We start from the raw sequence: 21,663 nt of genomic DNA, 5'->3' as shown, positions 1-21,663 counted from the left end.
ACAGGGCTGTCTTCCTACTGGAAGGTACTTAATCAACTCAAATCTGCATCTGGAGTTTATACTTCATGCCAGTTTGATTTTGCGCTGTTCTGGGGGGAAAAATCATTAGTCAACTGAAATGCTCAGTGGTCAACATACTGCAGGATTTTGCTGTGACATCGTTGGTGGCCCCCAAAGCCCAACATCTGGGAAGTGGGTTGCATTTTATTCTCATTGGGTTTTTTTTTTGCCTGCAGCTGTCCCTTTTTACTTTGGTGTACCCTCCAAATATGCTGTGCTAGTTGGTTATTTTAAATGGCAACCCCACATGAAAAATAAACTATTTTTAAAATTATACGATATTTTCTAGCTTGCATGTGAAGATCAATCCACTTATACCTCCTTACCAGTTATCTGTTGCTGTAAAATGAAAAACATCAAAACTTGGTGGCTTGAAACACAACCATTTGTTTGCTCATAATTTTGCCGTTTGAGACGGGTTCAGTTGGATGGTTCTCTTGTTGGTACCGCCTGAGGTTTTCCATGTTGACATAGCTACTGTCATCTGGAAGCTCAACTGGGGCGGGATGATCCAAGGTGGCCTCAACTTATATGTCCGATGGTTAGCTGGGCATGGCAGCCAGTGAGCTTTAAATCCCAGACACGTGGCTCCTCCAGCTGGACAGCCCAGACATCTTCAAATGGCAGCCAGGCTCCAGGAGGACACGTTCCAATGCACAAGTCCTTTTACGCCTCTGCTTATACGTTTCCACTGGCCACAGGAAGTCACATGGCTGAGCCCACAGTCAGTGCGGAAGGGACAATATGAGAGTGTGGTTACAAGGAGGTGTAATTCGCTGGGGCCTCTAATGGTACAATCTGACTCCCTCAAAGGCTGTTTCTGGATTCAAGGCGTTTGAAATGAGTGGAAACCAATCGAAATATTTGAAAATCCATGAGGAATTGCCTGGATGTTTCTACTTTTCTCTAGAACAGTGTCATCTAGCTCTAGGCTAAAGCAACAAAACTTACTTTCTAGGGTAATACAATTTAATAAAATATATTTATTTGTTTTCTTCCATCTTTACTTCCTGCCTTTATCAGAGAAGATTAGCTGTGGCTTGCATGGAACAGTAAACCGAAGCTCCAAACAAGATGGGATTTGACTTTTCTCTCATTTATTTCTTGCTTATGTAAACAAAGCTGGAGGGAGGCATTCCAGGCTTTCCTGGAAGCTCCACGGTCATCAGAGACTCAGGGACTCAGATCCCTTCTGTCTTTCTGCTCTATCTTCCCATCATGGAGCTTCTAGTCAAAGGGCCACCTCATGGTCCAAAAGGGCTGCTAAGACTATAGTCATCACATCTGCATTCCAGGTAGCAGGAAGGGAGGAAAGGGGGTGTTACAAAGTGCACATCTCGTGGTTGAGGCCCCTTTAAGGAATCTTAACATGGGGTTTCACACACGATGCCTGTAGTTATATCTCATTGTCTAACCCTTAGACCATGGCCACACTAACTGCCAGAGAAGCTGAGATATCGAGTGCTGAGCTAGTCAGCAGCGTGGCCAGCTAAAATCAGGAACAAAGGAAGAATGAGTACTAAACAGAAACTCATAGTTTGGGCCATTGTTCCTCTAGCAAAGCAGAGTTCAGATCCTGGCTCGTGGGGTCATTAGCTGTGTGGCCTTCTCAGTCCTGATTTCATCATCTGCACAATTGGCTCACCACGTATATGACATGCCTCCCGTGGTTCATATGGGATCGAGTAAGTTAATGCATGAAACGTAAATCAGGTGATGTGCTATCATCATGTCTCTCCTGCTTCCTGTTTTGCTGGGTCCTGGGACCACAGGAGAAGACTTTCCTGTTCCAAAAGGGAGGTGGAAGGAAGAAGGGCAAACTTTATAGCAGGTGTACCATTTCTTAAGTTGGAATTTATCACCAACGGACACATTTAGCTCATTTACATTAACATACAACATGCAACGCATTAACATCATTTAGCTCATGTCCTTGAGGAAAACAATTGGCTCTTCTGACAGTCAAGGTCAAAAGCTGAAAACTGGTGAGCCATAACCTGTTTTGTTTGGCCTTCTTGTCTCACTCAGTGATCTTTTATTTTTTAAAAACTTGAACTGGTGGCCAATGTGTAAATATTTTGATAGGTTATATGCAAATTCAAATTCCCATCTTTTCTTGAAAAACCAAAAGATCTGGCCTCTCCAAACTTGTATTTGAGAAATGCAGCAATTACCTTAAGCTAAAAGGCAGCTGCCCCTTAGGCAGGACATGACCCTCCAGTTTGCCACAGACTACACCACTCCCAATTGTCTTGAAGTCACTTTACTCATGTCAGGTTACCCATGTGGGCATTGAGTGGGCATTTGAGCTTCTTCCTCCTGGCCCAGCTCCCTACCTCACTCTGGGAATGGGGTCAGAGAGTCACACCCTCAAGGCCAATGGGACCGGGCTGCTGTCAGAGGAAAGGCTAAAGGTCATTGGCATCTTCATCAAAACTCTCATCGTCAAGAACTTTCTGGATCTAATGCACAGCCTGATCGCCATATGCAAAATGTGAGAGGAATCTGTGCTGAAGAATGACAGTCCCTAGATAATGGGGGGACAGAGGGAAAGGCCCCCCAGAGAAGCAACAGTGATGAAGGTAAGTCTCCCAGGCTTGCCTTAGGTCTCAGGGACCTGCCCGCTCTGAGCAGGGCTTTCTTTAATAGTCTCCACACCCAGAGCAGAAAGCCAACCTCTTTCTCCCACTCCACCTGCGAGTGCTTGAAAGATAAGCCGAAAAACTTAAAGTGAATTATGAGGAGCAGCTTCCAATTGGACACCCCCTCAAATGAAGATAAAGCAGGTATGAAATGCTAATGTAGGTCAATGGGAAAATAAGACATTATTCATGATTCATTACATGGGTGACTTTCCAGGAATGCATGCACTGCAGAATGTGCGCTGCCTCTGGATACCTATCAAGTTGCTGTGGTTATCTTTTGTCAACTAATCATTTGACAGTTTCCCTATTAATCCTGTATATGTGGAAACATTGACAAGACCAGAGGAAGCTGATTCATGCATGCATGCGCTCAACAGAAGTCGCTAGGCTTGTCTGAGGGAAAAAAGGAGTTGTTTCCTTAGGAGAATTTAATTAATCCCCACTTCTGTAGATGCTGAGTGAGTCCTAGAACGAGTATGAGTTGCCCTGTTCGTGGTTGGGTCCCACAAGGTTTTGCTCATCACCGTCATGCACAGCAGTGAGTCCCCCCAGAATGGAGCAGCAAATTGCAGCAGTCAATAAACATAACAATAAAATTTAATATCCCTTGAGTATTTCCCATCACCCAGGCATTGGAGTTTATATTCATTAATTTGGACATTCTCAGTGGAGACCGTATCACCCCGAGGAGAGGAAAATTGGTGCTTGGGGGCACATTAAAAATTTTGGATATTGCAATGGTTTGTGACCCTCCAAAGAGTCAGAGTCCATGATTAGATATACAGGACATCCATGGCAGGGCGGCAGGAGGTGGGCGGCGGGGGGGGGGGGGGGGGGGGGGGGGGGCGGGGCAAGTAGGGAAAAAAATGTCTAAAAAGGCTCTGGAAGGGAGGGTTGGGTAATAAAAAAAAAAAAGTTTGAGACACACTGCATTAATACATTCAGTGCTCACACAGCCCATTATGGGGGTTAGTTTTGTAAATGGAGAGGTTGAGGTTTGATGAAGCAAAGGAATTGACCCAAGGAGGCCCCGCTGGTAAATGGTGAGGCCAGGATCTAAAACCCCACCTCTAGCCCTGCTCCGCTTTGCATTTGCACACCTCCTTCTCCCTCCTCACCATTAAGGACTGGAGAGGACAGCTGGGCTCTGTCCCCCTGTGTGGTCAGTAAGCAATCCCAGAGTGGTGTGGCAGGGTGAGCGGGATGGGCACTGCGGCCCGTGTCACCAAAGTCACATTCTGCAATACTTCTCACATGCATACTCTGACACTCGTGGCCAGGAGATGTGTCTGTGTCTGCAAGCAAACTTGGTCGGTTGGTGACAAGCTCCTTCCAGTTTGCCCAGGACGGTCCTGGAATGCCCTCTGTCCCAGGGGGTATCAGAATGCACTACCTCCTCTTGTGACTTGGATGCTTTTTCAACAATGTGCCATTTTGTCACATCTCAGGGGCTCCCTTGGTGACGTCTGCCATCTCTGATCATCTTGGGTTTTGTATTACGCATCTCCCTGGAAAGCATGCAGTGGCCCCAACCATGCTATCAGAAATCTGGTGCCAAATACAGATCTGAATGTCCGTGTCTCAATATACTATTTGCTTACGGGAATATGGTTTTCAAAAAAGGAGTCTGACAATTTTGATCCTGTGAAGAAGATGTTTGGGGATGAGGTCAGAGAAAAATTCCAGAATAGAATAATTCTGTTGCCTGTGGCCCAGGGTGAGCCACATTTTAGAGACTCCCACATCTGAGACAGGTTGACCTTTCACTGAAGTCATAAGCAGCCCCTCACCTTGGGATCTGCTCTCCACTCCCCACGGGTATGGCTGTTCTTGAAGTCACAGGGAAGCCAAGTTTCCAACACCAGCACTTAAGGTTCTAACAACAGGTGGCACTTTCTTTAATCAGAGGTAGGCATCCAAGAGGAAGGGGCTATCTGACCCAGACAAAACAATCATAATTTTCTATTAGCCTGTCATGTTAGTGGCCATGTCCTTCGACCAAAGAAAATGACAGCCCTACTTGAGACTTTCAAGTAGCAGCCTATAATTCTTTTATTTGCTCTGGAAGGGCCGTTGCTCGTTCATCTGGGAGTGACAGGGTGATTATCATTTACTTTGACACTCAGGAGAATATTGTGATGGGGGGTAAAGGCAGAAGTGTATTTCAGAAGACCCACACACATGTCTGTCATATAATTATCTTTTCTCTGCCATCAGGAAGCACAGTAGGCACAGGATAAGCATGGATGGGGAAGCCACTGGGCTGATGGAAGTGAGAGAGCCCTTCTTCTGAGATCCAGGGTGTGGGCTCGGGCAAAGGGTAAGGCACAGGTGCCTATCTGCTGAATGTCAGCCTGCTGAATCCAATTCCAACAAGAGCCTCCAAGGAGCAAAAAAATGTTCAGAGGTGGTAGGAAAGCATGCCTGGTTGTGAAAAATGTCCAGACAATGTTGTTCACTCTTCTCAGTAACAAGTTCTTCATGGTTTCTGGTCAGTGCAAAATAAGACAAAGCTTGAGTGAACTGTAAGGATGCAATTCTACTCAACATTGACAAAGGACCTCCTCCATGTCAGATGCAGAGCTTATAAAGATGAACAAAAGACAGCCTATACCCTCCAAGAACTCAAATTTAGGACCAGGTGGCCCATCACATAAAGATGTTCTTAAAATGAAGAAGTTCTATCAACAGAGAAGTTAGGGAAATGCTGCCAATTCTGTTCTCTCTTGGAGATTTACAATATGCATTTGCTTACTAAGGACACTAAGAGGTCCTCCAGGATAGAAACTTGCTTAACTGTGGTTATTGCATATTTCCCAACTTGGTTTCTCTGCTGATCCCATGGAACCAGAGTTCCTTGGATACAGTTTAGGAAACGCTGGTGTAGGAGGTTTATCTACCCTTGCAGAACCGAGAGGTATGAACATCATGATCCAGCCCCCAGGGGAGGGGCTGTCAAGAGCAGGGTGTTGGGCCCAGCAGAGGGACTGGGACTCGGGATAGAACCTTGACTGTAGAGGAAAACTATAGAGTATCACACAGAGAGGCCGTGTAGGCTACAGAATGTGTGTGCGTGAGCACACGCACGTGTGTATGTGTTAGCATAGAGTTGTGATCTCCACAGTAGCACCCCCTATGGGCAGGGTGGAAGGGAGAGGGTGAGGCAGGGCAACTCAGAGGCGATCGGCCCCCGGGCTCACCCTGCTGCAGCGGGTACCAGGTTCTGTGGACAGCTGCGTTGTCCGAGGCCATCGCCTGCACTGTCATTATGGCTTAGAACCTAGAGCAGGTTTGATAAGAAAAGGCATCCTCCTCAAACACTAATGTGCGGGCATTATACCAAGTTCTTTAATACAGTATCCCATGAAACACTTACAGAGACCAAAGACGAAGGTGTCACTGATATCCTCTTGTTGCAAACCAAGGCTTGCGTAGGGCTGAATAAACTTGCCTGTGTTCACACAGCAAGAGTTGAACCTCAGCGTTACCCCAGAGTCGTTTCCTTCAATGCTACAAACCTATTTACATGACTTTGGCACCATTCAGTCTCCATGGAGGCGGGCCTCAGAAATCCTGTTCTGTACCCACATCTGGGCTAAGACAGAGGCAACGCATAAGACCAAGTTCCTTTGCTCCTGAACCATTCATTAAAATAAAAAGCATTTTCTGGATAAACATGAGGATATTCCAAGATACCCTTTTGTCCTAGCATGTTATGAAATCTGTAACAATAATAATGCAAAAAGACATCATCAGTGACTTTCCTGGTGAAAAGTGAAAATTCATTAGCCTCAGAGGTCTTATTTTCTTCCTCTCATCTTTTTCGTGCAAGTCGTGACGACTTCATTTTTATACTTTTTTTATACATATTTTTATGCTTGTTCGTCTCTGACTTCAATTAAAAGCAGATGAAGTAGGGCAGAGATTCCATCAGTCACGAATTCGTTAGACATTAACAAAGTGCGAGGCACTGGGTCATGCACACTTAACCAGAGACCATTTCTTGTGGAATCGATAGTGTTGAGGCCTCCTGCATGCCTCTGGCCCCAAGGAGCTCACTTAGTACGTCCATGGTGAGTCTGTAGGCCTGAAAGTTGCCTCTGATTTCTGACAGGATCCTCATGGGGGCATCCTGTTCTCCTAGACCAGGGAGGCAATTAAGCATCACCCCCTCACACTAATGCTCCTAGACCGGGAGAGGCTGCCTAGACCATCAGGTTGAGAAAAGACCCTGATTCCATTGTGAGCCTCAATGGGAAACAAAGTGCCATATTGTTTGCTGATATTTTCCAAAGATAAGGGGCAAGACAAGGGGAACATATAAGCCAAGCAGTATCTCTGCTCGCACTGGACCCCAAGGTTTGCCTTGTGACAATTTCACAAAGAAACAAAGAAGGGCAAAGAAACACGGTAGGATAGAAAATGTGCCTGAAGCCTCGGGCCTCATGGCAACACTGAGACTGCTTTAGAAATCTATCCAAATTTAGGGTGGTCAGATCCCCTTGTTTGCCTGATCAATCGGACCTAATGGCTGATAATCTGATTCCGATTGTGGGAAAAAATAAAGTGCCTCTGATGGTCTGAGGAGCACTGTTATAGACAGGAAAGGAATACCAGGATGGCACCTGAGCCAGAGGAATTTTTTGTTTCCTTAAAGTTCGACATTTTCTGCACGTGAATATTTCTGCTGGGAACTATAGGACCGTACTGCTTTCATCTCTTACCCATTAGTTCACATTTTGTGGCTCCAGAATGGGTCAGAATCCACAGGTGGTCCCTCTATTCTTAGAAGAGTAAACTACAGTGAAAAATCATAGTTGGGCAGGTTGCTCTGAGCCAAATACGATAGCTCACAATTGTCAAGACCAGCAGGCAAATGTGCTTGATTCTGCTCTAGCCCATGCTTCTACTGGGTTTGTAAGATCAATACAGGGAAACCTCACTAAAGTGGAGCAGGGAGGCTGGCAAGGGGAAAGTTGGAAAGGGGAGTGCACCACTCCATGCCAATTACAAGGAGAATTGTCAATTACAGACCCAACAGAAGAATCATCAACAAGAAAGAATCATCAATTACCCGTCCCAACAGGGAAGGATGTACATTGCTTCTAACACAAGAAATCGACCACCCCTACCTACAACTCAGCCAATGAGAAACTGTCATCACTTTGAACTCTTACTTTCCTCCAGTGGACTGTCCTTCAAAACAACCCCTCCCAACTTCTTCCTTCATGATAAAATAACATTACTCTCCTTTGTTTGTTGGACTGCCTATGGCTTTGCAGTAGTTTGCAGGTCCTCAGTTGCAGTTCTTTGCTATTCCTGAATAACCCATTTTGCTGGTAAGATAACTGGCTATTTTTTTTAGATTAACAGCATTTATGATGATGATCCTTTTGTATTAAAATTTAATCAAAAAAATAAATAAAATTTAATCATAAAAGCAGTACATTCTCCTTGTAAAAATGATCAGAACAGGAATTTTTTTTAACCATTTTATTTATTTGACAGAGAGAGCGCAAGCAGAGGGAGAGAGAGGGAGAAGCAGGCTCCCTGCCGAGCAAGGAGCCCGATGTGGGACTCGATCCCAGGACCCTGGGATCATGACCTGGGCCGAAGGCAGCCACTTAACCGACTGAGCCACCCAGGTGTCCCCAGAACAGTATTGATTGGGCCAAAGTCTTACCTCCTTCTCACCATCCTTAATCCCAATCCCCTTTGTATTTATCCAGATATAACCACTATTGGGGAGGAAAAATTTTTCCTCTGCCCTTCAAGATTCTTCAGGCTCGTCTGAGAATCAAATTGACATGAGATAGATTAACAGGAGAAAATCAAACAAAAGTTTAACAACCTGTATACCTCCTATATACATGGGAGAGACCCAGGCAAATGGAGTAATTTCCTGAAAGGGCTAAAGCCATCACCTTAAATACCATCTTCAGCTAAAGATGGAGGAGGGGTCAGTTATGGAAGGTGGCTAGGAAAAGTACAGTCAACAGGGTAGGGTTGTTATACAGATTTAAATCCTGCCTTCTCCACTGATAACAGTTTCTAGAGATTTAGATTCATCTTCCTCTTACTGATACAGTGAGGGAGATACCCTCACAAATGGAGATTTCCCTGATAAATGTAAATGTTCCTTACAAAAGGGGTAACTTCCACTTGATTTTCAGACCTTCTCTTTGTGTCTGCAGTTTCTTAAAAATAACCAGCTTAAAATAATCAATATGCCAAAGAGGCATATCTTGGAATGGCAAGATTTGCTTCCCTATACCACCATAACCAATCTGAAATTCACTTTTCTAGGCCTGCTTTGTTTTTGTGGACATAAACTGTACCTGCAAAATATATGTATAAAGTATTGTGGCATTTTCTGTGTGCAAGCAGGTTCACAAAAATGATGCCGTACTACGGATAACATTCTTCAACCTGATAATTTCACGTAACACTCTATCTTGGAGAACCTTCCATACCAGAACACATTAGACCTACAACCTTTTTCAAACTGCTACAAAATTTTTCATAGTGTGGGGAATCCCATCATCTTAGCAATTCCTCTGTTGTTTAGACAGTTAGATTGTTTCCGAACCTTTCACCATGATGGATAGTCCTATGGGGAACATCCTTGTGGGAACCCATTACTGACATATGTAAGTGTTTCTTGACGGTAGATGCCAAATGGGTGACTGTATTTTTTTTTTTTTACTAGTTGTTGCTCAATTGTCCCCAAAAGTGGCTAACACCAATTCTTCATCTCGTCAGCTGTGTGTAAGCAAGACCCAGTATCTGACATCCTTATCAACCGCTGACATAACCAAGTAGTCCACATCACCTTCATCTCTACATTGTCTTTGTATCTTAAGTGCCTACAGCGGTGTGGCTGTCACACAGTGGGGGCTCACAGAATATTTGTTCATGTTCCCATATTTTCCTATGGAGGGCCCTCTCCCTCACCTTGCTTACACCTACTCACTTCTTAGATGTCTACACCAGGGACCTTTCCTGAACCCCAGGTTAGATGAGGTTGTTCACCTGTGTATTCATAATGCTCTCTTTCAATGCACTTGTTATGGTTTATTATTTTTTATATGCTGTCTCTCTTACTAATCTCTGACCTGCTGAACACCAGAGAATGCCTTTGCTCCCTTCTGTGTCTTCATCACCAGACCCGGGCCCCACGTGTAGTAGGCATTCAATAAGAGCTTTTAAGATAAAGGCCATTGTCATGTAGCCACATCCACAATTGAATGAGAGCCCGTGCAAATAAACAGCATATCAGCAGAAGGAAAAATTAAGCTGTCAGTCTGCCGAACAGCAAAGATTTCTTTTCTTTATTTCAGGTCTTGTAACGTGACAGAAGGAGGAGGGCGAGCAAAAGAAAAGCAAAAATATAACAGGGCTCTGGAAATGCTTTCTGTTTTAATGTGGAAATCAGCTGGCACATCAGTCCATGGCCATTGCCAGGGAGTGGGTATCCTGGCCCATCACTGTCCCCTGAGTGACCATCTCCTGCCCTTCTGTCCTGTCGCCTCAGGGACCATGGTGATGCGGATGACAGCCTTTGATGCGGACGACCCAGCCACAGATAATGCCCTCCTGCGGTACAATATCCGACAGCAGACGCCTGACAAGCCGTCTCCAAACATGTTCTACATCGATCCTGAAAAGGGGGACATCGTCACTGTCGTGTCACCTGCCTTGCTGGACCGGGAGGTGAGCTGAAAGACACACATCTTCTTTTTCATGAGAATCGAGCATGGCTTTCACAGGAGGGAAGGTGTGGGGCTTCAGGCAAAGGCACTTTATATGGAGGGGTGGACATGAAATGTTTACCCATGGTTGGGTAGGGAAATCTATAAAGGGAAACGCAAACCCCCAAAACACACACTATAAAAGGCCGCATCCTTAGGAATTATTTGTAGTCATTCAACCCAATGCCTCTGTTTCCTCACCAAGCACTTATTCATGAGCTCTTGTGATGGGACTCTAGCTCTCCTTACCCATCAGCCAGAGGGAGGGGATGGGACGAAGGAAGGAAGGGCAAGCAGGGAGGTAGAGGAGGGGCAAAGGGGAGGGAGGTGGCTTTGTGGTTGATCACAGAGACAGGTGGTTTTGACTTCTCTTCTTTCCCAAACCCTCTGCTGTGTGCGCCACTGTTTTCCCCAGAACGTCTCCTGCTTCAACCTTAGGCTGGCACTGGGAACCCTCACCCATTCTGTAGGTCAGGTGACACATAGAGGTGACCCAGGGACCTCAGTCAGTCCACACTCTTGCTCTTGGTTTTTGCCTAGGGTGCTTTCAAGCTTTCCCATTAGGTGCTATGTCAAAATATTTAGATTTCATATTTGTTTAAAAAAAAATTCCAACTTCCAGCCTTCCTGAAAATCACAAATTTTGGACATTTTAACCCAGTTTCCACATGTGGACAGTTACATGAGATGTGACAGTCAGATGGAGCTGGTGGTCCCAGTCCCATGTACGTGGGGCATGTGTTCCTGCCCTGCTTATGTCCCCCAGTGTGTGCCCCCTGGACCTGGCCCCAGGTCACACTCTGCCACTCCCCACAGGGCTCAATAGGAGAGACTCTTGGCCCTTCAAACACAGTTTATTAAACCAACTTAGGGATTCCCCTCTGTCCCTCACCCCCTCCACCCACCCTAAGTCTGCTCCTTTCCTGGGATTCTTTGTTCCCAACATGACATCATCCCACAGACATGACCCCTGCCGTCACCCTTGACCTGCAAGCACCACCTGCCCCACAGTAACTGCTGGGTTTCCCTAATGGGCTCCATGCCTTTTCCCCTCATGTCTCTGATTAAACAAATCCTTGGGTCAGAAGTGCCTTCTCCTCTGCTTTCTGACTCTCTACACTGTAGCTTCTCACAAGAATCTGGGTTAGAGCCACTGCCTTTAAGAAGAGGCTTCCTGAGGGGCAGCCTGGGTGGCTTAGTCGGTTGAGCATCCAGTCTTGATTTTGGCTCAGGTCATGATCTGAAGGGTCATGAGATCAAGCCCCATGTTGGGCTCCACGCTGGATGTGGAGTCTGCTTGAAAAATTCTCTCTTTTCCTCTCCCTTTGCCCCTCCTCACTTGCTCTGTCTCTCTCCCTCTCTCTTAAAAAAAAAAAAAAAAAAGAAAGAAAGAAAAAGAAGAGTCTTCCTGAGACCTGAGTCTTCCACCGCCTTGGTGTTCCCCCAGCTTCGGACTGCACCTACCTGTAGCCATCGTATGCATATGCTCCTTTAAGCTGTCATGTGTTTCCTTAAAGAATATCCCCTTCCTCCGGGTCTAGATGTATATTGCCCAACACAGTAACCGCAGGTTAATTTACATTCATTGAAATGAAAATGTAAACATGTATCAGCCAGGACAGATATAGAATATTGTCACCATCACAGAAAGTTCTGGTTGCAGTGCTGACCTTGACTACACACACTATGGAGAACAGAGACTGTGACCCTTTGCATGTCTGGAGCCCCACTGCCTGCTACCACACTTAGGGCACTCCTGAAAATCTGCAGTGGATGTTTTTGGGGGTACAGGCAAGAATGAGTTGGAAATGACACTAAGATTCTGCACTCCGGGGGTGGGAATCCATAGCTAGGAATGGGAATTCCTGGAAGGGAGGGAGAAAGTGATGAGATCTGCACCGAAACCGCGGCTGTCACTTGTAAAATGTGATTGTGGCTAGCCAAAAATAGGAAAGCGGGGGGAAAAGGAACATACCGAGTCTGCTTCCTCTATGTTGTGTCCGGTTCTCCTTCCGGCCCCCGTGTTCATGACGGCTCAATGCTGTATTATCTCCTGCGGAGGCAAGGAATGACTTTCCACCTCTGTTTACTCCCTGCCAGCATGCGTGTGCACGCGCGTGTGCACACTCACCACGCGCACGCATGCACGCAGCAGTTTTCCCAATTCTCCCAGAGGTACTTGCAAATTTTTACAAGGCAAAGTCGAAATGCAGTGATTTCTCTGGCTCAGCTTCTCTCCCTACTGACAGAAATGCTTTGTAAGTCTCTATTTATAAACCGAAGTGATAATATAATGGATTATTCCATTTTTAAGGGTTATTTTGGGGACAGATGTGTTTTAAGCTCATGATGTCTCCATTTGGGTTTTTGTTAACTCCCAATAAGTATGTAATTATGGGAGTTGGATTAAGCATTTCTGGCCACAGTGCATAAACGGCTTCCTCCAAAAAAGATAAACACAATTTAACAGAAAATGGAAAATCAATGAAAATGAATAAAGGGTGTCACTTTTCTGTGAGGGTTTCCAGAGTTCACTGCTGACCCAGGCAACATCGGTGTGATCTGAAGGAAAGAAACGTCCCTGAACGTAGGCAAGCCTTCTCTATTTACTAGTGCTGCTGTAAGCTTCTCCAGCAACTTTGCTGAGAGGCTGAAACGTGCCTCCACGTTCCTCATCTTTAAAGGGACAGATCTTGCACATCAGACTTCTAATCTCACTGCCCCTTTCCTATGATCAAGTGCCCAGGATGGGCTCCCACAGAAGACTTATGGAATCATTTGTCATTATTTCTGGAGAACTTCTGAGTAGGCGTCCTGTCCTGGGTGAGGTTTTCAAGTCTACTTCTAGACCATCTGAGCAGCCCATTGGAAACGTGATCACACCATTTATTTTTAAGACAATATTCCACTGGGACACCTGCAAACCTTGATAGGATTCAAGCCGATTGTTGTTTTGTTACCGTGTCTTTGGACCCAGGATCTCAAGCAGCATGTTCATGCGTGGAGTTCTGTGTGTGTAAACAGATAGGTCGTGGAGTCCGTCTAGAGCCGGGGCCCCTGTGATTATAGGAATGGTGTGCCCTTGTTTGTCCCCACCTGGTGGGGAGTGGCGGCTCTGGAAGCCTCCTGGTTGACGCAGTGAGCTCAGTTGATAGGACATAAATTTTTCACCTTGATTTTTCCATTTAGTTCCTTTCCTTTAAGGAGTATACGTCCCCAGGGAGGACCCTGGAAGGTGAGGTAAAACTTCAGGGGAGGCCGAGGGCACTGTTGTCTTTGAACCCACCCTTCCCACATGTACTTCATCACAGAGCGTGTCAGGGAGGATAGGCAAGGATGCCGGCAAATGGTCTTTAACGTCACCATCTTGGTCCTTGCCTTTTCTTCCCACCTCGCGTCTCAGGATGTCTCCAGTAGGGCCAACTGAGGCCGGTGCCCTCAGTGATCTGCTGCTCTCCACACTCTGAGGAGGAAAGGGGTTGTGTCCGTCTCCACATTCCCAGTCCTTAGCACATGACAGATGCCCAACAAATATTTACTGAGCAATAAAGGGCAGGAAGGGTGTGAGGGAGAGAGGCGGGCATGTGTGGCATCTCTCTGTGTGTGCAGGCTGCTGTCTGGCACGGTCATTGCCGTTCACTTCCTGCTGCGCTCGGGGTGCTGCAGCCTCTGGACCCACCGCGCCTGCCCAGAGCCAGGAGTGAGCCCCCCTGTTTGCTCACCTGCTTTGGGTCATGCGAAAATGCTAGAAGGCAGCTCACCTACTGTCTCCATCTTCTGAGGACCCACCGCTGACCCCCTCCTTTTCCTCCTAACCATGAGCAGCAGTTGACTTGGCTTCCCGTTCGACGGGCCACCCTTGCCAAATAGATGCCATTGGATTTAGTGGATCTGTTCTGCCTGGTCTCCGCGTGGTGAGAAATGGAGTCAAGTAGGACAGAGGTTCTCAAACTTGGCAGAGGAGCTTTAGAAACCACAGTGCTCCAGCAGAAGCCTAGAGCCACAAAATCAGAGTCTCAGGTGGTAGGACACAGTCATCAGTCGTTTTTTAAAAAATCCCAAGTGATTCAAATGTGCAGCAAGGTGAAGAATCCTTGCCTTTGGAGACCATGCTCCAGTGTACGACTTAGAGGAGGGACCTGACCCCATCGTTTGTTTTCCCACCTAGCTGAGCATATTCGTTTCCCAGGATTGGCTGTAACAAAGTACAGTAAACCAGGGGGCTTAAAACAACAGAAACTCATTCTCTCACAGTTCTGGAGGCCAGAAATCTGAAATCAGGGTGTTAGCAGGGCCAGGCTCCCTTTGAAGTCTCTAGGGGAGGATCCTTCCTTGCCTCTTCCAGCTTCTGGTGGTTGCTAGCAATCCTTAGCTTTCCTTGACTTATGGACTCCAATCTCCACCTTCATCCTCGCCTGTCCTTCTCTGACCGTGTGCCTTCCTAGTGTCTTCCCTCCGCTCATGCCAGTGTCTTCTCGTAAGACACCAGTCACCCTGGGTTAGGACCCACCTTAATGACCCATCTTTACTCGGTTATATTTAAAAAGATGCTATTTTCAAATAAGGTCAAATGCATGGGTACAAGGGGTCAGGACCTAAACATATCTTTTTAGGGAACCCAGTTCAACCCATAACAGTGAGTTATTTGGCCACTCCTTGCCTGAGTTATTCGTCTATGAATTGAGAATAATAGCACCTACCTCAAATGGGTCGGTGAGGATCAGGTATGTCAAAGAACATAAAGTACACTGTTCTAAAGACGAGCTAACATAACCGTCATTATTGGTTGTAGCAGTGAATTGTAAAGGTGGGTAGTGAGTTCCCCATTGTGGGGTGTATTCGAACAGACTGCCCTTGGTAGGATGTCATAGAAGGGATCCAGTTAATCAGTAAAGGTTATATCCTTAATGTCTTTCCCAACCTTGAGGCTATAGTTACTGAAAGCATTTATTGAATATCTTCAAGGTGCAATTTGCTCTGCAGGATGCTGCCTGCGAGAGTCAGTTTCCTACCTGGCCAGCTATGTGACCTTGGGCAAGTCATTTAACCCTTCTGAGTCCCTTTCCTCATCAGCAATGACTATGATAACGACAGCTGCACCACCAACTCTATCACCTCTTCGAGATGTGCATGACTTCCTCCAGTTTTGCAAACAGGAAAGCATTGTACGAACGCAGCTGTTACCCCGTGTCACACTTTCTATGGCTGCTGAGAACCGAGGCCCAGTTCCCATCAGCTACCGCTGAGAGCTTGACTGTTGTTTCTACCCACATGCTGCCGATACAAAGACTCTTTCCAAACTGTGCAGACCATATTCACTTTATCCTGTGAGTCAGACCTCTCCAGTTTTCCCCATGTTGGGCTGGGTTTTATTGCAAATCCTCAGATTCGCAGCTGAATTATGAGAGCAGCTACAGTGACCATGTATATACGTCCTTCCATTTTCATAAGCTCGGTGTGAATAGACATCAGATTTCACTTGGAAACGTGCATTTTCCAGTACAAGCTCTTCTGTTTACTTTTTCTGAAACCATGCTGGAATATAAACTACCCAGAGAAAGAGATCTTGGATCTTTGTCCCATCTCTGTATTCTCATTGCCAGGCTTAGAGCCAGGTAAATAATAGGCACTCGGCAAAGATTTGTTGGTTGGATGGATGGATGGATGGATGGATGGTGGAAGAATGGATGGATGACCTCTGTTCCTCCAGTTTGTATTTATGAGTAAATAGCTTACAGATGATCTCAGAATTTACTGCAAGATCCACACCCTAGCATGGGTATACAAACAGCGGAAATGATTTTCGTTGAGAGCTTAGTCTTGCCCTTGTGTAATCATCCGATAATCTAATTTATTCACCTTCTACATATCTTGTGTCAGGACTGCACTAGGCTCTAAGAAATACCTTGGTGAATAGGATGGGCGTGAGGATCTGTGTCTCTTGCTCATATGTTTGGGGAAACATTTGGAGAAAATAAGAACCATATATCCTACTGAACGAAATTGGGTTCATCTGGGGCACTGTTTTATTCTTTTCCATAACCATACTCAGCCCCTCATTCTGACAGCTCTGTCTATGTTTTTAAACTATGTCTGGCTGCACTACAAAATAAAATCAGATAAAGGTCCCTAATGTTTGATAAATGCTTTATTTAATTGATCATCTTGGCTGGGAGACTGAAATTCGTCAGCTGGAATCTGCCAACTTTTCTGAACACAGCCATAATTTGAAACCACTCGGAGTAGCTCATGGTCAGTGGGCGCCGGGGGTGGGGGGGGGCTTTTTGGTTTCCTCCTTCTCCTCCCCCCCCTCCTCCCCCTCGTCCTCTTTTTTTTAATAAACAGAAAGTTTCCCAAAAGAGGCCCTTAATATATCTATCTTAACACTTGCATAGTGAGAGTATCTTGAGTCTTTTTAAGGAGGTTGAGCCCTTTTCTTTTTTTTTTTTTAAGATTTTATTTAGCTGACAGAGAGAGACACAGCGAGAGAGGGAACACAAGCAGGGGGAGCGGGAGAGGGGGAAGCAGGCTGCCCGCGGAGCAGGGAGCCCAGTGCGGGGCTCGATCCCAGGACCCTGGGACCACGACCTGAGCCGAAGGCGGACGCCCAACGACGGAGCCCCCCGGGCGCCCCGAGCACTTTTCTCTCTCTGTTTGAATTCCCCTTCAGCCCAATCTGTGTTATCCTCCAGATGACCTAAGGAAAGTGGTGGCCTACCCGTAAAAACGTAGATACAATAAGAGATACTAGAACTGTGAATGCAATTTATTTTCCATTTTCAGCTGGTAAAGGATTTTCTGAAACTTTATGATGCCCCCAATTTTTAGGCCAAAAGGGAAAACAGAGAATTCCCTTCCTTCTTTCCATGGTAAGTGTCACATAAGACTTATTTTTAGATTTATGCCCATGTATTTGCTAGGAGAGATTCAGGAGTCCTTGATTATGTCAGAGAAAACCCAAGAACATGGGAGAGCATCCTGTGCAAAATAGCCAATGAAACTGGACATGTGGCTGCAAGTCTAAAGAGAACTATGTGCTTGGGCAAGGTGATCCAAGCTAAAATATTGTCACATAGACCACGTCCCCAGAAACATAGTAAAGGAATCTGTGAAAACGATGATATTAAGTCAAGCTGCCTAAAACTAAAAGAATAATCATAAGGGGTAGCATTTCTCCCGTGCCTTGAATGAAAGAAGTAACCGTCATTCTCTCAGGAAAATAAATGTTTTCAGGCCACTTTGATCTAATGCTAATACTTTTCTCATTATCGTCATGTTTAAAACATTGGCAGTAATTACACACAATTCAGTCATGCTGTCAGGAATATTCTCCTTCTTTATTTCGGTGGGTGGGACCAGAATTATTTAGATAACAGCATCCTCCCCGTTTCTGTGAGCTATTTACTCATAAATACTTTTGTTGGGATAATTTTCTCCATTTTTTTTTTTTTTTATCCCTTGCTGCTGAGAACATAGAGGGGGGGGGATGTAGATGTAAATAAATTGCCTTATTATTTTTAAAATAACACATTATCCTTGCAAATGAAACACAGATGGTGAACCACCCTATGTAAGTCACACTTGCTCTGTTGTGTCAGCAAATAAAATGAGGCATGATGCTAGCGAAGCCCCCGGGGTCTGAAACCTCAGTTGCAGACGTGCCGGCCTCCTGCTGATGGCAGTGGGCCTGGAGGTGGCGAGGGCAGGGCTTTCCCTTGTGGCCTCCTGCGCGTCCCCACTCTGGATCAACTCTAGCAGGAGACCGTGGGGGATCTCCACTCTGCTGGTGCCCCTAAGCATTTCCCTTCCTCCTCCAAGGTTGGCCTATCCACCCATGAAAGCAAAGGCTGTTTCCAGTCGCCCAGTAGGACCCCAACCTGGCTGAAATCTGGTCTGAGAGTCATGGATCTAGGGCAGGGGAGCCAACCTCAGAGTCTCTGGATTCATAACCCACCTGCACCCCTCATCAGCTGTGAGAACCGGGCAGGTCAGTTAGCCTGTCCAAGCCTGGGTTCTTCATCTGCCACAATGAGGATAACCAGAGCCCCACCTCCTAGGCTTAGCAGGATGATCAAATAGGATATGTCAAGCACTTAATACCCTGTAAATATCAGTGGGTATTAGTTATTTTCATGACGGACAATGAGATTGAAGAAGCAGCGTGGAGGGGGGATTTCTTCCCCGAGCAGGGAGCCCATTTACACTCTGGCCACAGAGCAGGGAGCCTGGCAGGCTTAGAAAGTTCAGCGAAACACTGAGGTAATCCACATACCACAATCCGGGGACAAATGCTGACGCCTAAGTATCGAGTACCCACCAGTGTTTGCTGCATCCGTGACAGAGGCTGGGCGTCAGGGACACGGAGATCGCGCTGCCTAGCTGAGGCGGCAGCAGCAAACACACAGGAAGGTGTGCTGTTTGAACTAAGCCTTTGATAGGTGGATGGAAGGCTGCAGTGAAGGAGTTGTGGGAGGGGCATCAAGGGAGGGGAACAGCGTGAGCAAAGGTGTGGAACGTTCATACATTACTTAAGAGAGATGGGGAGTTGAGGGTGTCCCAGGGAGATCCCAGACAAGGGCAGGGAGTCGGTACAAGATTGTCAAGGGCTTCGAATGTCATCCTAAGGATTACGGATGTATCCTAATGTAAATGCAATGCCACCAACCATATTTAAACATTAAACACAGCTCTGTTCAACACGGCGCTCTCAGAGCTGGGACCCGGAATGCTGGCAAGCTGGAGGGGGGGTGATCAGCAGTAAAGCAGAGGCATTTTGGAGGCAGCTCGAGAATCCTTGGTGAACGATGAGTAGCTGATTTCGAGCTTTTCTCAAGGGGAGAGACAAGGAGCTACCACTTGAATCCAGATTCCGCATGCTGTTAATAACTGAATAAACAACAGCCTATCTTGTGTCTCTGTTCTTGTGCATCTTAGGGTATTAGACAATCAGTAGTTGCTTGGCACATGTTGAATCAAGAGACACTTAGCTTTGTCATTAACAGAGATTCATCTTTTTGTATTTGACACGTGTAATTCTCTGAGCTTTCTCTTCTTTTCTCTTTTTTTTAATATGGTAAAAAATAAAATGCAGGACGATGATGAATTCAGAGTATTTCTGTTTTTCTATCATTTTAAATCTCTCCATCTTACTTTATGTGAAGTACCCTAAAAACTGAAGCACGTTTTTATTTTGGGGGAATAGTTGTTTTAGAGAGCATATATTTCTTGGGGCGCCTGGGTGGCTCAGTGGGTTGAGCGTCTGACTCTAGATTTTGGCTCAGGTCATGATCTCAGGGCCGTGGGATCGAGCCCTGCATTGGGCTCCGCTCTCAGGGGGAAGTCTGCTGGAGAGTCTATCCCCCTCTCCTTGCTCCGCCCCCTCCACATGCGCACGCTCTCTCTCTCTCTCTCTCTCTCTCTCTCTCTCTCTCTCTCCCTCTCAAAACAAATAGAGAGCACGTATTTCTCTTAATCAGCCAGGAACTGTGATTAGCCTGGTAAGGCACATTTTACTTCACAGATAAATTTTCCAGTCACTGTACTTCAATAACATCGCTCTAAATCTCATCCCTGGTCACAGTTCCGGTTGAACAGATACACCCCAGATACACCCCAGTTTAGAACTAGAACTAGATGTCTAGATGCATCCTGGCTTTGAACCGGTGGAGAAAATAGGGGAAAGCTTTGCCTCTCACCACGTTGGGAACAGTCATTTAAGGGAAGAAAAGTGGGCGGAGAGTCTTTGGAAAGCAGCTCTTTCAAACCCGCCTTTACTATGCTTGGTTCCTAGCCAGGACCTAGGTGAGGACGGCGGCTCTGAGTGCTTCCATTGCAAAGCGTCGTAAAGGAAGATGACCAGACGCTACAAGGCTTAGATTAAGGCAGGCTAGCAATAGACCACTTCAAGACATGATGGCATCTCAAAGCGCCTGGGACCCATATTTCTTTCAGTTTTGTTTAAGGAGGGATTCCATTTGCTGTATTTTTCCAGAGGATAAAAGTTTGCCGGTAATGTGACTTGGTGTCCTAAAGGCATGGCCAATTTTATTGACTATATGGTGCTATGCTGTCACATTCAACAATGAAGGGACTTCAATGTATAGGAACATCTATTGAGTTTGAGGTTGGAAATTTCCTCTTTAAAGGGCCAGATATTAAATATTTTAAGTTTTGTGGCCTAAGAGGCAAAATTGAGAATATATGTAGATACTTATATAACCATTTCAAGTGTAATCATTAAAAAATATAAAAAGCATTTTTAGCTCATGAGCCATAGAGAAACAGATGGTGGGCTGGCTTTGGCCTGTGGGCCGTCGTTGGCCCGCCCTGTTCTATCAAACTCTTGGTCAGAATGGTCAATTAGTATAAGTTTCATCTACTGGTTGTTGCATGTATTCACATGTCGATATCCACCCTCAAAATATTGAATCCCACTTACTAATTGTCACCTTGGGACTGGATTCTAGGTTCAAGAATTAGGTCATGAATGATGGGCCCGATTTCATTTGTCTGTAACAACCGTCCCATTTCCCCATGATTACAAACAGATCATTTCAGATACTTGTTAATTAATTCTAAACTCAAAAGTTGGTTTCAATAATTAAAACAATGAGTTCGGTCCAAAAATAGTAAAACAGACACACACTAAATACTGGATGAAACCATTTTCAGTGACTCTCTTGGTCGCATCAAAGCCACAAGAGCAGGAAGACCAGGAGAAGAGAGGACCCAGACGTGGGAGGGAGGCCTTCCAGAGAGGGAGCTCTTCTTTGAGCTGAGTGGGTACAGAGATGGGGACACCTGACGTCACTGACATGTGAACCTACATCAACCTGTCCCTAAAGTTCATGCATTTTCCCCCATTATAGGAATCAATATTATTGGTTATTTATTTGGATGATACTTTCTTTTTATTGTATTTTTCTCATGTTATGTTAGTCACCATACAGTACATCATTAGTTTTTGATGTGGTGTTCCATGATTCATTGCGTGTAACCCCCAGTTCTCCATGCACTACGTGCCCTCCTTAATACCCATCACCGGGCGAACCCATCCCCTCCACCCCCCTCCCCTCTAGAACCCTCAGTTTGTTTCCTGGAGTCCATAGTCTCTCATGGTTCGTCTCCCCCTCTGGTTTCCTCCCCTTCATTTTTCCCTTCCTTCCCCTAATGTCCTCCATGCTATTCCTCATGTTCCACAAATAAGT

At 45.8% G+C, this 21,663-nt stretch overlaps 1 protein-coding gene across 2 annotated transcripts in view; it reads left to right on the top strand.

Annotated features, from left to right (window-relative positions):
- CDH13 (cadherin 13) overlaps positions 1-21,663 on the top strand; it is a 1,022,481-nt gene that overhangs the window by 760,287 nt on the left and 240,531 nt on the right. For both annotated transcript variants that reach the window (XM_027619214.2, XM_027619213.1), the window contains exon 7: positions 10,240-10,418. In XM_027619214.2, the coding sequence (XP_027475015.1) occupies positions 10,240-10,418 (179 nt within the window). The remainder of the gene's footprint in view (positions 1-10,239; positions 10,419-21,663) is intronic.

The sequence above is a fragment of the Zalophus californianus genome, chromosome 17 (genome assembly GCF_009762305.2).
Source record: "Zalophus californianus isolate mZalCal1 chromosome 17, mZalCal1.pri.v2, whole genome shotgun sequence".
Lineage (NCBI taxonomy): Eukaryota > Metazoa > Chordata > Mammalia > Carnivora > Otariidae > Zalophus > Zalophus californianus.
Note: the sequence above shows the minus strand (reverse complement) of the source record. Positions and strands in the feature narration are given on the sequence as shown.